Source organism: Lissotriton vulgaris, chromosome 1_1 (genome assembly GCF_964263255.1).
Source record: "Lissotriton vulgaris chromosome 1_1, aLisVul1.2, whole genome shotgun sequence".
NCBI lineage: Eukaryota > Metazoa > Chordata > Amphibia > Caudata > Salamandridae > Lissotriton > Lissotriton vulgaris.
Window position 1 is genome coordinate 976947113 of NC_141685.1, and position 23470 is coordinate 976970582.

A 23470-nucleotide genomic window follows, 5' to 3' on the forward strand; every position below is an offset into this window, starting at 1 on the left:
TCTCACATTGTGTCGGGCCTGGAGCAATGGTATTGATTGCCTGTTGCAAAACTTGTTCAAAATACAAGATGTTACATACTGATGTGGGTGAATAAATGGAAAATTAAAGCTGAGAAATCCCATTGCATGAAAACAGCTCATGGGAAACCAAATTCAAGGAAAAACAATTTTAAGGAAATGCAAAAAAATCAAAGATTAAAAGAAATATCTTAAAGGAACGACAATTTTAAGGAAAATTCTAGATGACGTTAAACTTAGGTGGGGTCTAAGACCACTTTGGAGTTTTTAGGCTCAGGAATGGGTAAAGTTTAGAGTGATGAGGAGCTCCCAGGGGTCAGGAATAGTTGGTGTATGGGCTTAGAAAGGGGTGTTTAGGGTTCAGAGATGGGTGGAGTGTAGGGGAGCGGACCGGTTTTTAGTGTCCACTGATAATTGGTGTTTAGGTATGTTAGGTTTTTTTTAGGTTTCAGGGATGGGTGTAGTAAGGGTGTTGAGGGGATTTAGGGTTCATGCATGGATGGAGTTTAGGGCTGGTGAGAGTTTTCAAGGTTCAAGTATGGGTAGAGACTGGGGTGGTGAAGAGTTTTTAGGGTTCAGGATGGGGTGGAGTTTAGGATGGTGAGAGGTTTTAAGGATACAGGGATGGGTGGAGTTCAGATGTAAAAAGATGTGTTTAGGGTTCAGGGGTGAGTAGTTTATAGGGTGATGAGTTCTTATGGGTCATGAATGGCTGGAATTTAAGGGCATTAGAGGTTTTTAGGGTTCAGGGATAGGTGGAATTTAGGTGTTCAGGGAGGGGTGGAGTTTATGCTTAGAAAGGGGTTTTAGGGGTCAGATATGGATGAAGTTAGGAGCAGTGAATGATTTTATAGTTCAGGGATGGTGGATTTTTAGGGTAGAAAGGGCGTTTAGGCTTCAGGGATGAGTGTAGTATAGGTGTGGGGAGGATTTTGAGGGGCAGGGATTGATGGTGTTTACGGGTTGTGAGGGATCAGCTATGTTTGGTGTTTATGGGTGGTGATGAGGCAGAGAATGAAAAGCATCTGAACTAATTGTCTGACAAGTAAACAATATAAATATGAAATAATGTCTAGTGAATTAAGGCACTGCAATAAATATTTCAAGCAAAACTGTTTCTGAAAGTAAAGCCTGCAACCATTGTATTTGCCCTTAATAAGCATTCAAAAGCCAATTTTGACCAAAAATACGTTCTATGAATTGGCTTGTACAAAAGGGCAAATGCCATCCATTCTGAAACTTTTCTATCGAATATTTTAGATGAAACCGTTTCTCAGTAATGTTATTCCATTCCTGCCACATTAACAAGGCTCCTTTTGAGGGAGGGCATTTGTTGTAATCAGGTGCCCTCGTGTTGCCTCGTTTAATGGTTCATTAAGGCAGCTGCCTTTATTTGCCTTAAAGTACAACCAATACTAATTTTCAGGCATCTCACCTGTGGAGCAATTTACTTTTGAATCTTCGAATATTTTCTGTTGATTGCCATTCTGCTAGCAGTTGAAAACTAGGCTCTTTAAGGCTAAAATGCATAGAAGTCCTTCTGTCTCATAAATCAGGTGGCGCAGAGAGGCCGCATTTGGGTGTTATATCAGTTTATGAAATAAATTAACCTGCCACTTTAGAACCCAGTTAACTGTAATCTTTTTTACAGTTTACAGTTTTCATTGGATGATATGTTTATGCCGTTCAAAAAATCTGTATAAAGTGGATAGACAAACCAATTGGCAATTTCTTCTGGAACAGGCCGGGTGGGCTGATGCAATAGCTGCCAACCATATGTTATCAGTCCCGCTTTACATAAAAAAAAAACAACACACCCCTGCCTAAAAAACAAACTTAATTAAGGCGGTGTTGGAACACCATAATTTATGCACTCTTGCAACAGGACAAGGCGGAAGTGAACAATGAGTGTTAGCTTTGGAACATTTCCAAACAAAGGATTATCTGTGTATTTATTAGTTTATACAACGTGTTGACTTTATCTACTACACCGCCCCACGACCCCATCACCCCACAAGAGAGAACTATTTAAAGAGGAGGAAGAGGTCTGTGGGCAGGAGAAAGCAGACTGACAGCACGCACCCCCAGCAACAGGTAAGCCTATACTCTGGTAAACGACTGGCCACAGAGGAGGGTGTTCTAGTCATGCTTGAGAGGTGGTGTCGTCTTTGGTGCGCAGAGTACTAGAAAATAAAAAGCCTGATATCTCGTAGCTAGTTTGTGTCACCTGCAGCTATCCGAGGCACTGTTACAACACATGGGCACCCATACAATATACCTTTTTCTTGGTTGGTAGCGCTCACCACTTTTTAGGTCGAGCATTCAAGACCTCTTGGTATATACTTTAGCATATACTTATTATATACTTATATGTACTATGCGGGCTCTGGAGATCATCCCTATGACTTGTCTGCTTCCGCTTAGGGACTTTTTTTTCTGTTCAACTGCCTCTTTTTAACTGTTGTGATCCAGCTTTGTGGAACAAACTGGCCCCAGAACTTAGGAAGGAATGCAATTTGCTATCCTTCAGGAAAAAGTTAAAAACTGTACTGTTTAAGCAAGCATGGAGCAGCCTCTAGGCGCACTGCTGGGATCAAGTAAATGCCATACCTCACTACGTAATCTGGACAAACAGCGCTTAGAGACCCCGGTGGTTATAACGCGCTATATAAATTAAATAAATAAATAAATAAATTGAAAATGACCAGAAGAGATCAGTAAAATACCAGAATTACTTTCGGCTGAGAGACTTTCTCTGTTTAATATTTCTGGCAATCTCTTTAGCATTCTCTATATTCCAGCCCATAGAAATTGTCTTCCACGAGCACCCGTAGACAATAATACTTTTTTCAAATATTGTATTTTCAGTGATATGACCACTGAAGGCCCTGATTTTATATTAAAAGCAGAGATTTGGACCATACCATTTCCAGCTGAAAGGCAATATTTCTCTCCATGTTGTCCCATACCTGGCTTATCACACAGTTTGGTGCTTACTTTCCCTCCATGTTAAATAACAGTAGACTGTGCAGCTCATCCACTCCCTACTTACTCTACTCAGTCTGTCTGCCACCATCCAAACAGTGGACTGCACAATCTTGTTCTCTACTTCTAAGCAACTCTGAAATTACTCTTTTCCTATTGTTCACATCATACATACACTGGGGCTTATTTACAAGCCCTTGGCTCCAATGGTGCATCACTTTTGATGTAGGAAAGAGGGACGCGCTGGCGGGTGTAAGGGGCTTGTCAATAAGCCCTACTGTTTCTAAGGCTAATTCTTCGCCCCCTCTTTTCCTCTCCTTCTTGGAGTGCTTTGGTGTCTGTTCTTGCCCCTTTCTCTATCTGCACTTCTTTCCTTTCTGTCATTATCCGATCTTTCAACCTTTGTTACCATCTCAAAGCAGATAATGTTCTGCAGTTTACCTCATTTTCCTCTTTCGCAACTATTCTTCAAAATACAATTTTCTTCCATTTGCAATAAACTTCTGGATGGCCTTTCAAGGCACCATACATTAGCTGCCTAAGACCGAGATACTTTCCTATACCTCCTGTCTCTCCTTTCTCTCTTCTTGAATATTTCCTCTTTGACATTAGTCTCTCCCTGTGCAGAAGACTTAGTAAGTATTTACACTACTTTGTCCTTCTCCTTCAATCAAAATCAATCAGAGTACTTGTAAAGCACACTACTTACCCATGAGGGTCCCAAGGCGCTGAGGGGAGGGGGGATGGGGGGGGGGGTGCTGCTACTGCTCGAAGAGCCAGGTCTTGAGGAGTCTTCTGAAGGCGAGTAGGTCTTGGGTCTGCCGTATGTGGGTAAGGGGGGTGTTCCAGGTCTTGGCGGTGAGGTAGAAGGATCTGCCACTGGATGTCGTTCGTTGGATGCGGGGGACAGCGGCGAGGGCGAGGCTGGCGGAGCGGTTCTGGCGGGTGGGGGTGTGGAAGCTGAGTCTGCTGTTCAGGTAGGCTGGTCCGGTATTGTGGAGTGCTTTGTGTGTGTGATGAGGAGCTTGAAGGTGATCCTCTTGTCAACGGGGAGCCAGTGTAGGTCTCTCAGGTGGGGGGTGATGTGGCTGCGGCGGGGGACGTTGACGATCAGTCGGGCGGAGGCGTTTTGGATGCGTTGTAGTCGTCGTAGGTGTTTGGCTGGGATTCCTGTGTAGAGTGCGTTGCCGTAGTCCAGTCTGCTGCTGACGAGGGCCTGTGTCACCGTTCTTCTTGCTTCGGTCAGGATCTACTTGTAGATCCTGCGGAGCATGCGGAGGGTGTTGTAGCAGGAGGAGGAGATGGCGTTGACCTGCTTAGACATGGAGAGGGAGGAGTCGAGGATGAATCCTAGATTGCGTGCATGGTCGGTGGCTGTTGGTGCTGTTTCCAGTGTGGTCGGCCACCAGGAGTCATCCCAGACTGAGGGAGTGGGTCCGAGGATGAGGACCTCCATCTTGTCCGAGTTCAGCTTCAGACAGCTGTTCCTCATCCAATCGATGACAGCCTTCATTCCCTCGTGGAGGTTGGTTTTGGTGGTGTGCGGGTCCTTGGTGAGGGAGAGGATGAGCTGGGTGTCATCAGCATAGGAGATGATGTTGAGGTCGTGATGGTTGGCCACTTGTGCGAGGGGGGCCATGTAGATGTTGAACAGTGTTGGGCTGAGGGATGAGCCCTGGGGAACGCCACAGATGATGTCGGTGGCTTCGGATCGAAAGGGTGGGAGGCGGACCCTCTTGGTTCTGCCGGAGAGGAAGGAGGTCGTCTAGTCAAGAGCCTTCTCTTGGATTCCGGCTTCTAGGAGGCGTGTCTATAGAGTGCAATGGCAGACCGTGTCGAAGGCGGCTGACAGGTCCAGGAGGATGAGGGCTGATCCTCCATGTATTCCAACTTTTTCCCTCCATATTTTCACCTTCTGAACTTTACATTTTTCTCTGGGTTCATCTGTTGTTGACACTGCAGAGAACGATGCCCCTCATTCTCACTATGATTCTATGGCATCTTGACTATTGTTTTTCTCACTTCACTGCTCTTGAATGTCTGACATAATATCGACAGACAGAATATCGATATGCAAAAATATCGGAGCAAAAATATCGACAGCAAAAATATCGGAATCCTATCTTCATTAAGGTAAGTACAAAAATATCGAATAAATATTATCGAAGTACAAAAATATCAGAATCAAAAATATCGTTTTTTTAAATGTATTAATAATAATGTAAAAATAAATTTAAAATACATATAATTTTACAACTATTAAATAAAAATATTAAAACAAAATTAAAACTAATACATATACATTTAAAAGAAATAAAACACTTAATAATTTAAAGTAATTTTAATTTTTTTCATGTAATTTATTTGATTTAATGTAATTTTTTTTGTTTTTACCCTGTACGCCTGTACCCCAAAAACCCAAAACTGACCCTGAACCCTAAAAATATCCCTGTACCCCAAAAACCCAAAAATGACCCTGCAACCTAAAAATACCCCTTTACCCAAAAAACTGAAAACTGACCCTTATCCCTAAAAATACCCCTTTACCCAAAAACTGAAAACTGACCCTGAACCCCAAAAACACCCCTTTACCCAAAAACTGAAAACTGACCCTAAACCCTAAAAATACCCCTTTACCCAAAAACTGAAAACTGACCCTGAACCCTAAAAATACCCCTTTACCCATGAACTGAAAACTGACCCAGAACACTAAAAATACCCCTTTACCCAAAAACTGAAAACTGACCCAGAACCCTAAAAATACCCCTTTACCCAAAATCTGAAAACTGACCCTGAACCCTAAAAATACCCCTTTACCCAAAAACTGAAAACTGACCCTGAACCCTAAAAATACCCCTTTACCCATAAACTGAAAACTGGCCCTGAACCCTAAAAATACCCCTTTACCCAAAAACTGAAAACTGACCCAGAACCCTAAAAATACCCCTTAACCCAAAAACTGAAAACTGACCCTGAACCCTAAAAATACTCCTTTACCCAAAATTAATTAATATTATTTAATTACCAATTAATTATTAATTAACAATAACAATAAAGTAAATATATTAGCACATTTGCTGTAATTAATTTAATTTAATAATTAATATTATTTTCCCAATTAATTAATTAAGAATAACAATAAATTAAATATAAAAAAATTACTATAATTAATGTAATTAAATAAATAATATTAATTAATTACCAACTAATTAATAATTATAAATATGTGAAAAATTATATTAATTAATCAACTAATTAATAGAAATTAATTACCAATTAATTATTAATTAAAATATGTACAAACATATATCAATTAATTAATTATTATTAAATTACTTCCCACCCTATTCCCCTATAAACCCATAACCCGCTACAGAACATATTTATCAATTAATCAATTAATTAAAAATAATTAAAGATTATGACTCAATTAATTAATTAATAATTCCTACTAATTAATAATTAATTTAACATAATTAAATTACTTCCCACCCTATTCCCCTATAAACCCACAACCCGCTACAGTAGTAAAAGACAATATTTAATTAAATTACATTAAAAATAAATAATAAAACATAATAAATACAATATAATATACACTAAATTTATTTAAAAATTGATATTAGTAACATCAAAGTTATTAATTTCGATATTATTGACATCGATATTTACAACTTCGATATTACTGATATCATACCAATATCGATATTAAGACTGTCGATATTACTTACCTTCGATATTTTGTCCCATCGATATTTAAACTTCGATATTTTTGTATATCGATATTTAAAAATCGATATTTTGTCTGTGTACCACTGCTCTTTCCTTGTGTACACTTTTCGGTGTACTCCTGAATATCGAAACCACAATATCGATGGGACACAATATTGAGAACAGAATATTGAAAATAATATATCAATAGGTAACTAGGGGCTTGATCTAGAATTTGGTGGATGGGTTTACTCTTTCATAGACATGAGAAATGTCCTATCAGCAGTAATACAATTCCATTATATCCTACTTAACTTGTAATACAGTGGACGGGATATCCGTGTGACGGTGTAATCTATCCGCTAAACCCCGGATCAGGCATAAAGTTTAGATTTTCTATTTCTAACTACATATACATGTACCGATAGCGGTACATATATCTTCAAGGTACATAGATATGTCATTAGGAATAGTAAATCTATGCTCACCTTTTGCTATTTTGTCCCTCAATATTCTGTCCTCAATAATCTTGCACCACAATATTGTTGGTGTCGATATTCAGTAGTACAGCCACACACGATACCCCATGGATTTTTCTTTCCTACATTCTGCTTTATGGTTTAGGGTGGTTTTCCCCTTTCTTCCTTGTGCTCCCTCTCACTTGAAATCTTTTGTAGTTTGTGCTCCTAATCTGTGGAACTCCGTCCCTTTGTCTATTTACTACTCTCCCCGTGCATGTTTTTAGGTACTCCTTGACATTTCATCTCCTTCATAATCAAGGCTGGCTTAGTGCTGGGGGTGCCAGGTTCGACAGGCATTTTTGCCCCCGCCCGAACCTGCCTCTCCACGGATTTCCTCACTACCACTGTCCAACAAGGCCCCTCATCTCTCCATAGCTCCTGTCTCACATGCATTTCATTTGATTTATAGTGCTACTTATACCAGTGTAAAGAGTGTCAGAGCACATTAGATCACATACACACACATTATACAGAAATAATGTGAATCAGTGTATGGGAAATGTCACATGAGACAATGGGGATTACATTGAGTAGGAAACACGTCATCTGTCCCAGTAGGCAGTATGTTGTAAGAATATTTGATCTGGAAAAGCACAAATTAAGGATTTGAAATGTACCACAGTGTGGTTCACTTTACTAATAAAAATGCATTTCTACCCAAACAAGCCCTTTTTAGCAACATTAGTATAATAAAAAGGACGTTCTAACCTATACCATGCAGTTTACATGCATCTGAGTTGTTTGATGACATCTCGTAGGTCTCTGTGCTGTACCAGGACCGAAACTTATGAACAGCAGTAACAAAAGGATCTCTCTGACACATGGAGTAACCCACTCAGCAAGCCAAATAAAATACAGTTCTGTGATCTGCAGGGTACCCGTTCTTTTCTGCAGGCATCTTAACCCACAGCGCTACTTTATGGTTAACAAAAGTTGTCACTAGACAAAACCTCGATCTTTCCAGCATCTTTTAGTCTATCTCTTGCTGCCTCCCCTCATTCCACTATCTATCTATCTATCTATCTATCTATCTATCTATCTATCTATCTATCTATCTATCTATCTATCTATCTATCTATCTATCTATCTATCTATCTATCTATCTATCTATCGAATTTGTGAATGGTAAGTGATCTATCTAACTTCTTTATAACGTTAATTTGTACCGCTGTCTGTCACCAGTACAGTGCAGCTTGCTGTGTTATAAACTAATTTCACAACTAATCAGTAGTCCCCACTGCTATTGAAGGACTGGCTCTTATTGTGCTACAGTTAAGGTACAGATGGGTGTTTGTCCCATATTTATAGCACTGACTATTTCTCTACACTGGTGCACTGGGCGCAGGTACAGTACAAACCCCTGTAATACAGCTCCGTTACCCTAGCCTCAAACACTTCCTGCTTGCCCATTCAGTTCTTGAGCTGTTTAAATGCACAGCTCCCTGAACGGTGGTGGAGCCCGTCCTCTTCTACCAATGGTGCTCTGTAGTATACAGGGAATAGTGTGCGGAAGGCATTGCGACATGAAAGGGATAACTAGCTTAGGCAGTGTTGATGAGTGAAAATGCATGCGGAAAGCCCATTGACCAAGCTGACATAGCAGAAAATCCTGTGACACTTATTTTTGCCATTTTCAAGTCGCAACTATCCGCCAAGGTGCTTTGCTTATGGTCCCAGGCTGAGACATTTAGGCTGTGAGAGACATACATTTGAGGTTGCACTGAACTCCAACGTACCTGGGAGTAGCTGAAGGCCCTGGGAGGATGATTGATTGGTACCAATCGCAATTTGCTAATCGCAATTCGAGAATTATTTCAAGGGTGCAGGGGTGTCTCAAGGACACCCTGCTGCACCCCTGAAAATTACATGTGTGTGCATATGGTGCACATACATGCCCAATGGGCATGTATGTGCGTCATATGCCACCCTCACAAATGCACAATTGTGCATATTTATAAGAAATCGCAAATTACCACCAACTACAAGTTGGTGGCAATTTGTGATTTCTAAACCTGAATTCGCAATTTTGAAAAGCTTCATACATAGCATTTAACCCCTTCCATGCTCATGACGAGCTCAGCTCAGCTCGTCATGAGGCACGGTTGAGCTGTGCTTATGACGAGCTGAGCTCGTCATGAATAATGGAGCTTTCAAAAAGTCAGCACCGGAGGGGAAAACCCTTAGCAGCCAAGGTGTTAAGGAATCACAAAATTGCGATTCCTTAAATGCTTTAGTAAAATAAGGAATCGCAATTTTTTGCGATTCCTTATTTTGCTAATTTTTTATACATTTTAAAATCGGAAAAAAAGCCGTTTGCGATTCGCTAAGGACGAAATTCTGCGAATTTTGGCCTTAAAGAATCGCAAAAGGCTTGATACATATGGCCCTGAAACACCACAGGAGCAACAGGTACGGGAAAGGAACATGATGTTGTGTAAACCAACTTTTAATGTATAAAAAGAAGAGGGTCAGATGTCTTAGGGAAGTTCACAGATGGAGACGGAGTTGTGCAAATCTGCCTTCTCTCACAGCTGCTGCTCCCTTTTCATGCCGTTCCCAGGGAGGGAGAGATAGAGATTGGAAAGCGCTCCTTGGCGTTGTGAAAAGTAAAGTCCCGGGGGTGAAGGGCCTGACTCTACTGCTCTATCTTGATTTTCCAGAGTATTACTATTGCACCTTTAATTAACTGCATTGCAAATGTGCAAGACTGTGGGGCCTATTATGATTTCGGTCGGAAAGCCTCTGAGATCGTCGGTTTCAGTTCTGACCGCCTAATTACATCTAGGCGGTTGGAATTGAAGTTGGCTGGTCATTCCAGCTGGATCCAGACAGGCTCAAGCAGCCCATTGGCCAGTCGGAAACCGGCCTGTAATCCCAATGGATAAACACAACCTCCCATTTCCTTATGGGAGCTTGTGCTATGGCTGGTCTGTATTCCCCCAGAACTTTTTGTCTGTTCCCATTGCAGTACCTGTTTTCAAGGCACCACCATAGGAAAGGCCAAACCGTATTATGTGTTGTACTTTTAGAACTCGTACACGGCTGACGGTCCATGCACAGGTTTGCTGCAGCGGAGCTGGCGCAGCTGTGCCAAAGACTTAATCAGGCTCTAAGTGTCCTTATTGATTTGTAGCTGATTGATATTGCTTGAATTGGTTCCTAGCAGCCAATCCAACATAGACCCCCAGATCAGTGACTCATCCCTGTCCAATACTTGGAGCCCCAAACCTGTACTCAATTCCATTCCAGTTCTAGGACCCCCAATTTGAAGCTGCTTCCTTTCAATTACATAGGGCACTGGAAGTAGGCACCTTGCCATTCCTGATCTGGAACCCCAAGATCTGCCCGGACCAATTCCAGAAGTAGGACCTTCAGATCTATACACCACCCCATTCAAAAAAAGAGCCACGCACTCGCCTTGCTCCCATGAGTTTACCTGAAGACATGTCCTGCACCCTGTACCTATTCCTTGCCACAGTGACAGGATACTCATAGCCTCCGTGAACCCTGTCCTGTTTCAGCACTTTTACGATCAGATCTGTACTAAGTCCTAACCCAGCAAGACAGAAGAATTACTCCCTACAGGGTAGTTGTATTTTGTTTCACCAGCAAGTCACACTCACTCTCCAGATAAGTGAGGAGCAGGAACACACCATGGGACCTGAAGAGCTTCCATTTGATCACTCTTTCCTATTCTTCTTTTGCAGAAACAATGAAGTCTGCCATCTTCCTGGGTGTTGTCCTTCTTCTACTGCCTGCCTTCCTCGCTGCCTGTAATGAATGTTGCTCATTCAAAGACCTGGAGAACTTACAGAGCCTTATAAAATCCATGGGTAAGGCAGTGTGAAGCTCAACAAATCAGCGCATTAACTTCATTGAGTGAAGCCCATATTCCCATTCAATGCCCTCATTCAGCCCAACACCTATAAATCATTGTGCAACCCAGTCTTTTTTTAGTTAGATGCAACATTTATATGTTAGCCATTTTACAACACCTTCTTGCAATCAGGACATCCCCCAATGATGGGATTAGTTATATTTTATACCCAACCTTGTTTTCCAAGGAGAATATACTTCCCAGGACTTGTACACAACACCCTGCACTGTCTTCTTGCCCTCAAATTGCCTGCTCCTGACATTAGTAGACACTTTAAGCCCCATTGATTTGCATTTTTAAATTTGACTTTTTAGATGTGCGTGTGTAGGACGGTGTCCCTGCTAGCATTCCAAGTTTAAATAGTTTACTTTATTCCACTGGATAGGTATAGGAAGGGGATTCTTTGAAAAATAATAAGTGAAGGAGACCATGTTTTCCCTTATAAGTCTGCCAGTGTCACTGCTGCATTCTGTGGTTACCCAATGTAAAGTAAGGCTTCTTTTTCATCCCTGTCTTCATTTTAGCTCATGCCTCTTTCTTCCACCACCCTGCCCTACCTGGCTCTTTATCTCATTCTTGCAGGCTCTTTTCCATCCATTCTTACTCCATTTGTGTCCAATTTCCTATTTTCCTCCTTTCTCACTTTCCTTCCATTCTCTCTTTTGCTCTGAGTAAGTCTCAAGAATGAAAAATAGGTCCTGTTCCTCAAAACTAAGCCCCACTGCCCCCAATATGTAGCCACCGACACAAATTCATTTCCGGTTTGGGGGCATCTCTCTATCACTTGCACACCTCAATAGGGCCACACCTGCACAAGAATCCGAGAGGGAAAGTGAAAATTTGAGAGGAAAGAGATGCTTTAGTGGTTTCATGAGCACTTTGGCTTAGGACATATAAAATGCCAATTTAATTCCAGAGCAGTGGTACAGACGTTTCAGCAAAGCACACGAAGACTTTCACAATGAGTTTGTAGGATTTTGGTGCTGGAGGAGGCCGTGGAGGGTTAAATCTATGATTCCAGCCAGTATATGTGTACCAACAACCAGCAATTTTGAGATGTATCCCCAGAATGGGGAATAACCGCACTGACCCAGGAATACCAGCTCCTTGTCTAATGTTTTTTCTTCATTATGTGGAAAGTTTACTGACACTTCCCAGCTGCTCAGAGCAAGTTGAAAAGGTCAAGGGGAAAGGCAGGGGAGTCTAGGGAAGCATAGTCTGCTCATCTCATGCAGGTATTTGATAGGGTGGGGTCTCTATTTACTTCTCTCAAAAGAAAACGTATGTCCTAGAATCCCCAATTCTTGAGACCATTCTACAAATTCTCCCTTCTGAATCAATGGGTTGTCGCTAGTCAGAACACAAGATTCCACAGCCGCAAAGATGGGCAGGGAACACCAGGGAATCAAGAGTACATAAAATAACAAACAGCTCATAACACAAATCAATGTGTGTTTGGTTGGCTCTGCTTTGGACTACAAAGCAAGAAGGTGTCTTTTATCTATCATGTTAAACCAAAGGAACACAGAGCAGAGCATGTCATACACAGTGCTTTCCCATAAATCCATATCTTCAGGTAGGAAGAAAGGCATTTTGCTAAGGTGCACTCCCGTAACGTCTGTGCAGGAGAGAACCCAGGAGGACTTGGGTAGGGCAGTAAGAATAGCACAGTTCAATAAAAGATTGCAGTTGTTATTCCTACGGTAAGAGAAGGATGCAGAAAAGAGCGAACATAGGGGCTCATTTATGCGTCACTTTTTGTGACGCACCAGCAGTGTAAAAATACGGCTTGTTGCGCCATATTTACAAAGTGACGCATCTAGGTGGATGCGTCACTTTGTAAACCCCTCCGCTACATTATACCTGTGGCAGGTATAATGTATGCAGGGGGGTGTTCCCACGCAAGAAAGAGTCGTAGAAGTGACGCAGTGAAATCTACCAGATATCACTGCGCCACTTCTAGAACTCAAATGCGGCAAAATCGTATGCCTGCCTCACAGCAGGCGTAAGACTGATGCAGGCCCTTTCACATGGGGCTTGCCCCATGTGAAAGGACGCATTGCAGGAGTTGTGTCACTTTTGGGACACACTCCAGCAATGCGTCACTTTTGCGCTTACAGATACGTCAGAAATACTGACGTATCTGTAACTCCTTGCGACATGATGTGTCATTGTTAGACGGGGACCCGGAGGGTCGGCCGAGTACAGGGGGAGCGGCCTCAGGTGAGGGCCGTCTCCGGCGATCGTACAGACAAGTAACTTCCCCCCCACAGATGGACACCACACAAGGATGAGTTCAACACACTTTATATAAGAATCTTGAGGCAAGGTGATAAACGATACAGTGGGGGCAGGACACGAGGATCCTCCCAATTCTAGTCTCTGCAGGGGAAAGGGGTAGCGGGACAGTCTTAGTACCGGTCCGGTACAGGTGCAGCAAGAGGGAAGCTCACAATCCTCGAGCTTGGGGGTCCGCAAAGATGGGCCGCGGTAGCGCCAGCAGGCTAGGACGATGGTTCACAGCGAGGAGGGCCGCGGCAGCGCCAGCAGGCTAGGATAATTGTGCACAACGAGGAGGGCCGCGGCAGCGCCAGCAGGCTACGAAGATGGTGCACGACGAGAAAGGCCGCGGCAGCGCCAGCAGGCCAAGACGATGGTTCACGTTGAAGAGGGCCGCGGCAGCGCCAGCAGGCTTCGGAGATGGTTCACAAGAAAGGGCCGCGGCAGCGCCAGCAGGCTTCGGAGATGGTTCACAAGAAAGGGCCGCGCTAGCAGGCCTCCAAGGATGAGTTCCTCACGGGGTCTCTCGACTCCAAGCCTTCCTGCTCTGGAGCTGCCCCAGTTATAGGTCTGGTCTCCTTTGATGTCCGGACCCTCGCACTTGGAGGTCGGGAGGTTCGGGATGAGGGAGTCCAGACACTCAGCAGGGCGGTGGAGCCAGTGCCCGGGGAGGCCGGGGGCGATCGACACCTGGCGGAGGGGAGCCAGTGACACTCCTTCTCCCATTGACCTGCCAAGTGGTCTCTTCACCCCCTGGGCGGATGGTGGTGCCTCGATGTCGGGGCCTGGCCAGGCCCAGGGTTGGGGTCGAGCCGAGGCCACGCGGCCTTGTTATGTAGTGTCCAAAGATGGCCCCAGTCTTTGGAATTCACTCCCGTTTTCATTAAGACAATGTCATAACCACCTCCAATTCAGGAATTTTTTGAAAACTTTTCCGTTTAGTTCATTCTAACCATCACTTGCTGGTTCATAGGAGTTTCACTGTATTTTAATTTGCATTGCTTCCATCATCAGTTCATACCGGTTGTCTTTAGCGCGGAGATACCCCTTCGGGAGTTTATTCATAGCGCTATATAAACCCGCAAATAAATAAATAAATAAATGGCGGCTGGGCCGGGGCAGTGGTGCTGACGGGGGCCCGGGCCAGCCGATACTGGGGTGTTCGGGGGCTGGAGTTCCGTTGTGGACGGGTCGTGGGTTGCCCCAGCGGGTTGCCGGGATGGTTCTTGTCGGGGATACAGGGAGAGCAGGGGTCCGGTCCCCGTCATGCGGGGAGGGAGCGGGCCTTCCCCGAGGCCTGTCCAACATGCGTCCCCCCCAGCTGAAGGCAGGGAGAGTCACCCATCCTCTTGGGTACTCTCCTCGCCGAGGCGGAAGAAGCGTGACAGGCCGTCTGCGTTGGCGTGGTCCTGGCCTGGACGATGCTCCACAGTGAAATCCATCCCCTGCAGGGAGATGGACCATCACAACAGTTTTGGGTTCTCTCCCCGCATCTGCATCAGCCATTGCAGGGGTCGGTGATCTGTTTGCACCCGGAAGTGGGTACCGAAGAGATAGGGCCGGAGCTTCTTGAGGGCCCATACCACGGCGAAGGCCTCGCGCTCGATGGTGCTCCAGCGCTGTTCTCGGGCCAGCAGGCGTCGGCTGATGAAGGCCACTGGCTGATCGACTCCCTCGGTGTTGAGTTGAGAGAAGACGGCCCCAATGCCATGATCTGAGGCGTCCGTCTGCACTATGAACTCTCGGCTGTAGTCGGGGGCCTGGAGCACGGGGGCGGTGCACATGGCGGCCTTCAATTTCTCAAAGGCCGCTTGACAGTCCGGAGTCCAGTTGACTGTTTTGGGGTTTTTTTGGATGTGAGTTCTGTGAGGGGCCCCACAATGCTGCCATAGTCCTTTACAAACCGCCGGTAGTACCCGGTGAGCCCCAGGAAGGCTCAGACCTCGGTTTGGGGGACAGGTGGTTGCCAGCCCTGGATGGCAGCGATCTTGAGCTGGAGGGGGGCCACCAGACCGCTCCCCACTTGGTGTCCCAGGTAGGTCACGGACCCTTGGCCAATCTGGCATTTGCTGGCTTTGATGGTGAGCCCGGCCTGCCGGAGGGCACGCAGGACCTCCCGGAGGTGGTGGAGGTGGTCTGCCCAGTGGCGACTTTATACACCAATGTCGTCCAGATAGGCGGCGCTGAATTCTTCGAGGCCCGCCAGAACCTGGTTCACGAGTTTCTGGAAGGTAGCTGGGGCGTTTTTCATGCCGAATGGCATCACCTTGAAGTGGTAGTGGCCACCCGGGGTAGAGAAGGCGGATCACTCTTGGGCCCCGGGGGTGAGGCCGATCTGCCAGTACCCTGCTGTTAGATCGAAGATGCTCAGGTAGCGGGCGGCCCCTATGCGGTCAATCAGCTCATCCGCCCGGGGGATGGGGTGAGCGTCGGTTCTGGTAACGGCGTTCAGGCCCCGATAGTCCACACAGAACCGGAGCTCGGGGGCAACGCCCGGGGCGGCAGCCTTGGGGACCAGTACGACTGGGCTGGCCCAGGGGCTGTCAGACGGCTCGATCACTCCTAGAGCCAGCATTTTGGAGACTTCGTTCTGGATGCAGGCGCGCACTCGATCCGGCAGTCGGTACGCCCTGTGTCGAATAGGGGGGCTATCCCCGGTGTCCACGTCGTGAAGGCACCAGGGGGTGACCCCGGGGATGAGGGAAAACAGGTCTGCGAATTGTAGCAGGAGATCTCGACAGTCTTGGCGTTGCTCTGGGGATAAGGCATCGGAGACTCTGACCCCTTCCACTGAGCCGTCCTACTCGAGTGTCCTCAGCAGGTCAGGAAGGGGCTCGGAGTCTTCTTCCGTCCCACTATCGGTAGCCATCAGGAGGCTGAGTTCTGAGCGTACGAAGTGGGGTTTGAGTCTGTTGGCGTGGAGGACCCGTAGGGGGTTCCGGGGGGACTCCATGTCGATCAGGTAGGTGACGGGACCCTTGCGCTCTATCACCTTGAAGGGCCCTGTCCATTTGTCCTGTAGGGCGCAGGGTTCAACCAGGGACATCACCCAGACTTGTTGTCCCGGCTCGAACTCGATGGAGGAGGCATGCTGATCATACCATCTCTTCATGTCCTCCTGACTGGCTTCAAGGTTGGCCTTGGCGAGTTCCCTGAATCGCCGGGTCTGGTTGCGGAGGGTCAGGAGATACTTGTATACATCCGGAGGAGTCTTCTGGGGGGCCACCTCCCACCCTTCTTTGACCAGGCTGAGGGGACCCCGGATGGGGTGTCCATACAGGAGTTCGAATGGGCTGAAGCCCAGGGATTTCTGGGGGACTTCTCGGTAGGCTAACAAAAGGCACGGGAGCAGCACATCCCATTGGCGACGTAGGGGTTCTTCTAGGCCCATGATCATCCCCTTGAGGGTGCGGTTAAACCGCTCGACCAGTCCATTTCCTTGCGGGTGATAGGGGGTCGTGAATTTGTAGGTGACCTCTCACTGTTGCCAGAGAGACTTCATGTATTTAGAGATAAAGTTCGTGCCCCTGTCGCTGACGACTTCCCGGGGGAAGCCCACCCGAGAGAAGATCCCCATCAGGGCTCGGCCGACCACGGGCGCCGTCACGGTCCGAAGAGGGATGGCCTCGGGATAGCGGGTGGCGTGGTCCACCAGGACTAGGATGAACCGGTGCCCTTGTGCTGTTCGGGGGTCCAGGGGCCCCACAATGTCTATTCACACCCGTTCAAACGGGGTGGTGACGATGGGGAAAGGCTGCAAGGGTGCTTTGATCTTTCGGCCGCTCTTCCCGCTGGCCTGGCAGGTTGGGCAGGCCCGGTAGTGGTTGGATACATCATTCCGCATTTTGGGCCAGTAGAAGTGGGTCACCAGGCGGCTGTACGTTTTGTCTTGCCCCAGGTGTCCGGCAAGGGGCACATCGTGTGCTAGGTTCAAGAGGAAGTCTCTGAAGCGGAGGGGGACCACCAGCACCCGGCTGGCCCCCAGCTCAGCAATCCTTTGCTCACTGTAGAGCAGGTCATTGTCCCAATAAATCCAGTGGGCCCCTGAGGTGTCTCCTGCGCTCTGGGCGAGGGCTTGCTGCCGGAGTCCCTCGAGGGAAGGACATGTTCTCTGCTCCTGTCGGAATTGTTCCTGGGTGGGGCCACCCTCTTGACACCACTGGGCCAGTTCGGGAAGGTCCCGGAGCCGATCGAGTCCTTCTTCGCTGTGTTCCGGAGAACTGGCTTCCAGGGTGGCTCCCTCTTGGACGATCGGGGGAGGAGGCTCTGGCCATTCGGGTTCTTCGGGACTGGGGTTGGCGCGGGCGGCCATGGACCGGGTCGTTACGCAGACCCATTCAGGGAGGCCCAGCATCCCCAGGTGCTCTCTTCTCTCGACGGCTGACCAGGGAGAACTTTCAAGGTCGTTCCCCAGGAGGCAGTCCACGGGGGCATCATCGCGGACAGTCACTTTCAGCATTCCGGATACTCCTCCCCACTCGAAGGGGACGCAGGCCATCCGACATAGGCTTTCTGAGTTGTCGGCCGACCGTACGGGGCAAAGGATATTTGGCAAGATCTGTCCCGGGGTCACCAGATGGCAGCGGACTGCGGTCACACTGGCCCCGGTGTCGCAGAGGGCTTCAGCCCGGTGCCCATTAATGTTGACCCACTGGCTGTACTTCTGCGTGTTGGCGGGAAGGGGTGCCCGTGGGATCAGGTCTCTTTCCCCTAGGCAGACCAGGGACATGGCGGCTGGTTCCCACTCGGGCTGGTCTGGCTCGTACTCTTCAGTGTCTTCTTGGGTTTGCTCTTCTCCCAGGGCGGCGGCAGCGACCTGGCGGGGCATAGGGCTCTGGTTCTTTGGGCAGTTGGGATCATTGGCGTAGTGGCCGGGTCGCTGGCATCGGTGGCAGGTAACGTTGGCGCGGAAACCTGGTCGCATCGGGAGGCTCCCCCTGCCGGCCGGGGGCGGGGTGTTGCTGGCGGGAGCCACCTGGACGGTGTCTCTGCCCCGACCCTGGCCTCCTCCTCCCCCTCGGGGGCGATGGAGCCCTTGGGCGGCTCTGTTCTCTTTTCTCTGGGCCCGTTTCGGGGAACTCGGGTGCTTTCCCATCGGTCAGCCTCAACGGCGAGTTGCCGAGGTTCAGTCAGTTTACTGTCAAGGAGGTGCTGCCTGAGCTCGACGATTCAGAAAAGGGGGTGGTGATGAACAGAGTGTCTGAATTAAGCAGACCACTCTTACCCAGTCCAAAGATCAGGGCTTGATCCATCACCGTTATTTATCTCACTGCCCCATCCCAGCTCAGAACCTGGCTATATGCAAATTAGTCTGTCCCTGGCCCAGTGCATCATGGGAACAGGGCAGACCAAACTACCAAGCCAATTCTTCACCAGAAAGGAGACAAGCTACCGGGGACCGGTTTCTGGCATTTCAGCCTCTTCGGCCCGGCTTGCTTGAATCCTGATGGAGCAGTGAGAAAGGGACTCATGTCTGAGTATACCCTGCCACACCTATAGTGGCCAAAAACGATTCAGAAAAGGGGGTGGTGATGAACAGAGTGTCTGAATTAAGCAGACCACTCTTACCCAGTCCAAAGATCAGGGCTTGATCCATCACCGTTATTTATCTCACTGCCCCATCCCAGCTCAGAACCTGGCTATATGCAAATTAGTCTGTCCCTGGCCCAGTGCATCATGGGAACAGGGCAGACCAAACTACCAAGCCAATTCTTCACCAGAAAGGAGACAAGCTACCGGGGACCGGTTTCTGGCATTTCAGCCTCTTCGGCCCGGCTTGCTTGAATCCTGATGGAGCAGTGAGAAAGGGACTCATGTCTGAGTATACCCTGCCACACCTATAGTGGCCAAAAACGATTCAGAAAAGGGGGTGGTGATGAACAGAGTGTCTGAATTAAGCAGACCACTCTTACCCAGTCCAAAGATCAGGGCTTGATCCATCACCGTTATTTATCTCACTGCCCCATCCCAGCTCAGAACCTGGCTATATGCAAATTAGTCTGTCCCTGGCCCAGTGCATCATGGGAACAGGGCAGACCAAACTACCAAGCCAATTCTTCACCAGAAAGGAGACAAGCTACCGGGGACCGGTTTCTGGCATTTCAGCCTCTTCGGCCCGGCTTGCTTGAATCCTGATGGAGCAGTGAGAAAGGGACTCATGTCTGAGTATACCCTGCCACACCTATAGTGGCCAAAAACGATTCCGAAAAGGGGGTGGTGATGAACAGAGTGTCTGAATTAAGCAGACCACTCTTACCCAGTCCAAAGATCAGGGCTTGATCCATCACCGTTATTTATCTCACTGCCCCATCCCAGCTCAGAACCTGGCTATATGCAAATTAGTCTGTCCCTGGCCCAGTGCATCATGGGAACAGGGCAGACCAAACTACCAAGCCAATTCTTCACCAGAAAGGAGACAAGCTACCGGGGACCGGTTTCTGGCATTTCAGCCTCTTCGGCCCGGCTTGCTTGAATCCTGATGGAGCAGTGAGAAAGGGACTCATGTCTGAGTATACCCTGCCACACCTATAGTGGCCAAAAACGATTCAGAAAAGGGGGTGGTGATGAACAGAGTGTCTGAATTAAGCAGACCACTCTTACCCAGTCCAAAGATCAGGGCTTGATCCATCACCGTTATTTATCTCACTGCCCCATCCCAGCTCAGAACCTGGCTATATGCAAATTAGTCTGTCCCTGGCCCAGTGCATCATGGGAACAGGGCAGACCAAACTACCAAGCCAATTCTTCACCAGAAAGGAGACAAGCTACCGGGGACCGGTTTCTGGCATTTCAGCCTCTTCGGCCCGGCTTGCTTGAATCCTGATGGAGCAGTGAGAAAGGGACTCATGTCTGAGTATACCCTGCCACACCTATAGTGGCCAAAAACGATTCAGAAAAGGGGGTGGTGATGAACAGAGTGTCTGAATTAAGCAGACCACTCTTACCCAGTCCAAAGATCAGGGCTTGATCCATCACCGTTATTTATCTCACTGCCCCATCCCAGCTCAGAACCTGGCTATATGCAAATTAGTCTGTCCCTGGCCCAGTGCATCATGGGAACAGGGCAGACCAAACTACCAAGCCAATTCTTCACCAGAAAGGAGACAAGCTACCGGGGACCGGTTTCTGGCATTTCAGCCTCTTCGGCCCGGCTTGCTTGAATCCTGATGGAGCAGTGAGAAAGGGACTCATGTCTGAGTATACCCTGCCACACCTATAGTGGCCAAAAACGATTCAGAAAAGGGGGTGGTGATGAACAGAGTGTCTGAATTAAGCAGACCACTCTTACCCAGTCCAAAGATCAGGGCTTGATCCATCACCGTTATTTATCTCACTGCCCCATCCCAGCTCAGAACCTGGCTATATGCAAATTAGTCTGTCCCTGGCCCAGTGCATCATGGGAACAGGGCAGACCAAACTACCAAGCCAATTCTTCACCAGAAAGGAGACAAGCTACCGGGGACCGGTTTCTGGCATTTCAGCCTCTCCGGCCCGGCTTGCTTGAATCCTGATGGAGCAGTGAGAAAGGGACTCATGTCTGAGTATACCCTGCCACACCTATAGTGGCCAAAAACGATTCAGAAAAGGGGGTGGTGATGAACAGAGTGTCTGAATTAAGCAGACCACTCTTACCCAGTCCAAAGATCAGGGCTTGATCCATCACCGTTATTTATCTCACTGCCCCATCCCAGCTCAGAACCTGGCTATATGCAAATTAGTCTGTCCCTGGCCCAGTGCATCATGGGAACAGGGCAGACCAAACTACCAAGCCAATTCTTCACCAGAAAGGAGACAAGCTACCGGGGACCGGTTTCTGGCATTTCAGCCTCTTCGGCCCGGCTTGCTTGAATCCTGATGGAGCAGTGAGAAAGGGACTCATGTCTGAGTATACCCTGCCACACCTATAGTGGCCAAAAACGATTCAGAAAAGGGGGTGGGGATGAACAGAGTGTCTGAATTAAGCAGACCACTCTTACCCAGTCCAAAGATCAGGGCTTGATCCATCACCGTTATTTATCTCACTGCCCCATCCCAGCTCAGAACCTGGCTATATGCAAATTAGTCTGTCCCTGGCCCAGTGCATCATGGGAACAGGGCAGACCAAACTACCAAGCCAATTCTTCACCAGAAAGGAGACAAGCTACCGGGGACCGGTTTCTGGCATTTCAGCCTCTTCGGCCCGGCTTGCTTGAATCCTGATGGAGCAGTGAGAAAGGGACTCATGTCTGAGTATACCCTGCCACACCTATAGTGGCCAAAAACGATTCAGAAAAGGGGGTGGTGATGAACAGAGTGTCTGAATTAAGCAGACCACTCTTACCCAGTCCAAAGATCAGGGCTTGATCCATCACCGTTATTTATCTCACTGCCCCATCCCAGCTCAGAACCTGGCTATATGCAAATTAGTCTGTCCCTGGCCCAGTGCATCATGGGAACAGGGCAGACCAAACTACCAAGCCAATTCTTCACCAGAAAGGAGACAAGCTACCGGGGACCGGTTTCTGGCATTTCAGCCTCTTCGGCCCGGCTTGCTTGAATCCTGATGGAGCAGTGAGAAAGGGACTCATGTCTGAGTATACCCTGCCACACCTATAGTGGCCAAAAACGATTCAGAAAAGGGGGTGGTGATGAACAGAGTGTCTGAATTAAGCAGACCACTCTTACCCAGTCCAAAGATCAGGGCTTGATCCATCACCGTTGTTTATCTCACTGCCCCATCCCAGCTCAGAACCTGGCTATATGCAAATTAGTCTGTCCCTGGCCCAGTGCATCATGGGAACAGGGCAGACCAAACTACCAAGCCAATTCTTCACCAGAAAGGAGACAAGCTACCGGGGACCGGTTTCTGGCATTTCAGCCTCTTCGGCCCGGCTTGCTTGAATCCTGATGGAGCAGTGAGAAAGGGACTCATGTCTGAGTATACCCTGCCACACCTATAGTGGCCAAAAACGATTCAGAAAAGGGGGTGGTGATGAACAGAGTGTCTGAATTAAGCAGACCACTCTTACCCAGTCCAAAGATCAGGGCTTGATCCATCACCGTTATTTATCTCACTGCCCCATCCCAGCTCAGAACCTGGCTATATGCAAATTAGTCTGTCCCTGGCCCAGTGCATCATGGGAACAGGGCAGACCAAACTACCAAGCCAATTCTTCACCAGAAAGGAGACAAGCTACCGGGGACCGGTTTCTGGCATTTCAGCCTCTTCGGCCCGGCTTGCTTGAATCCTGATGGAGCAGTGAGAAAGGGACTCATGTCTGAGTATACCCTGCCACACCTATAGTGGCCAAAAACGATTCAGAAAAGGGGGTGGTGATGAACAGAGTGTCTGAATTAAGCAGACCACTCTTACCCAGTCCAAAGATCAGGGCTTGATCCATCACCGTTATTTATCTCCCTGCCCCCTGAGCTCGACGAAGCAGTTGTTAGAAAGGTGCTCCCATACAATAAGGTCAAAGAGTTGCTCGTAAGTGGTCACCTTGCTACCCTTGATCCACCCCTCGAAGGCTCGGCTAAAGAAGTTCACGTACTCCACCCAAGTCGTACCCGGGATCCGTTTGCAGTCGCGGAACCTCTGGCGGTACATCTCGGGCGTGAGTCCGTATCGAGTGAGGAGGGCGGCTTTCATGTGGTGGTAGGATGTCATCTGATGGTCCGGGAGTTGCGGCAGGGCGTCTCGCCCTTCGTTGACAAACCTCCCCCATAACCCGGCTCCCCAGTCGCTCCGGGGAATCCGGTGGGAGGTCATGGCTACTTCGTAGGCTTTGAACCATTGCTGGATATCATCGTTCCGGTAATATTCTCTGACGAGATCCTTGGGTATGTGGACCTTGGGGTCCATAGTGACAGGGGGGCTCGGGTGCCCGGGGACCCCGAGATCTTTGTTCTGCCTCCGAATCTCTAGTTCCTTCAAGTTGCGCTCATACTCGTAGGCTAGCTTTTTCTCTTCTAACTCTCTCTGCCTTTGTTTCTCTTCTCGCTCCTCTCAGAGCCGTAAGTGTTCCAAAGTTATTTTTTGTTCCGCCAATTTGAGTTCTCCATCTAAGCGAAGTCGAGCCAGTTCCAATTCGTGGAGCCT

General features: G+C 47.9%; 1 protein-coding gene across 1 annotated transcript in view; it reads left to right on the forward strand.

Annotated features, from left to right (window-relative positions):
- Positions 1-1932: 1932 nt before the first annotated feature.
- LOC147748328 (resistin-like) overlaps positions 1933-23470 on the forward strand; it is a 93818-nt gene continuing 72280 nt past the window's right edge. The window contains exons 1-2 of the mRNA XM_086936409.1: positions 1933-2112; positions 10943-11068. Coding sequence (XP_086792535.1) covers positions 10948-11068 — 121 coding nt within the window. The 5' untranslated portion in view covers positions 1933-2112; positions 10943-10947. The remainder of the gene's footprint in view (positions 2113-10942; positions 11069-23470) is intronic.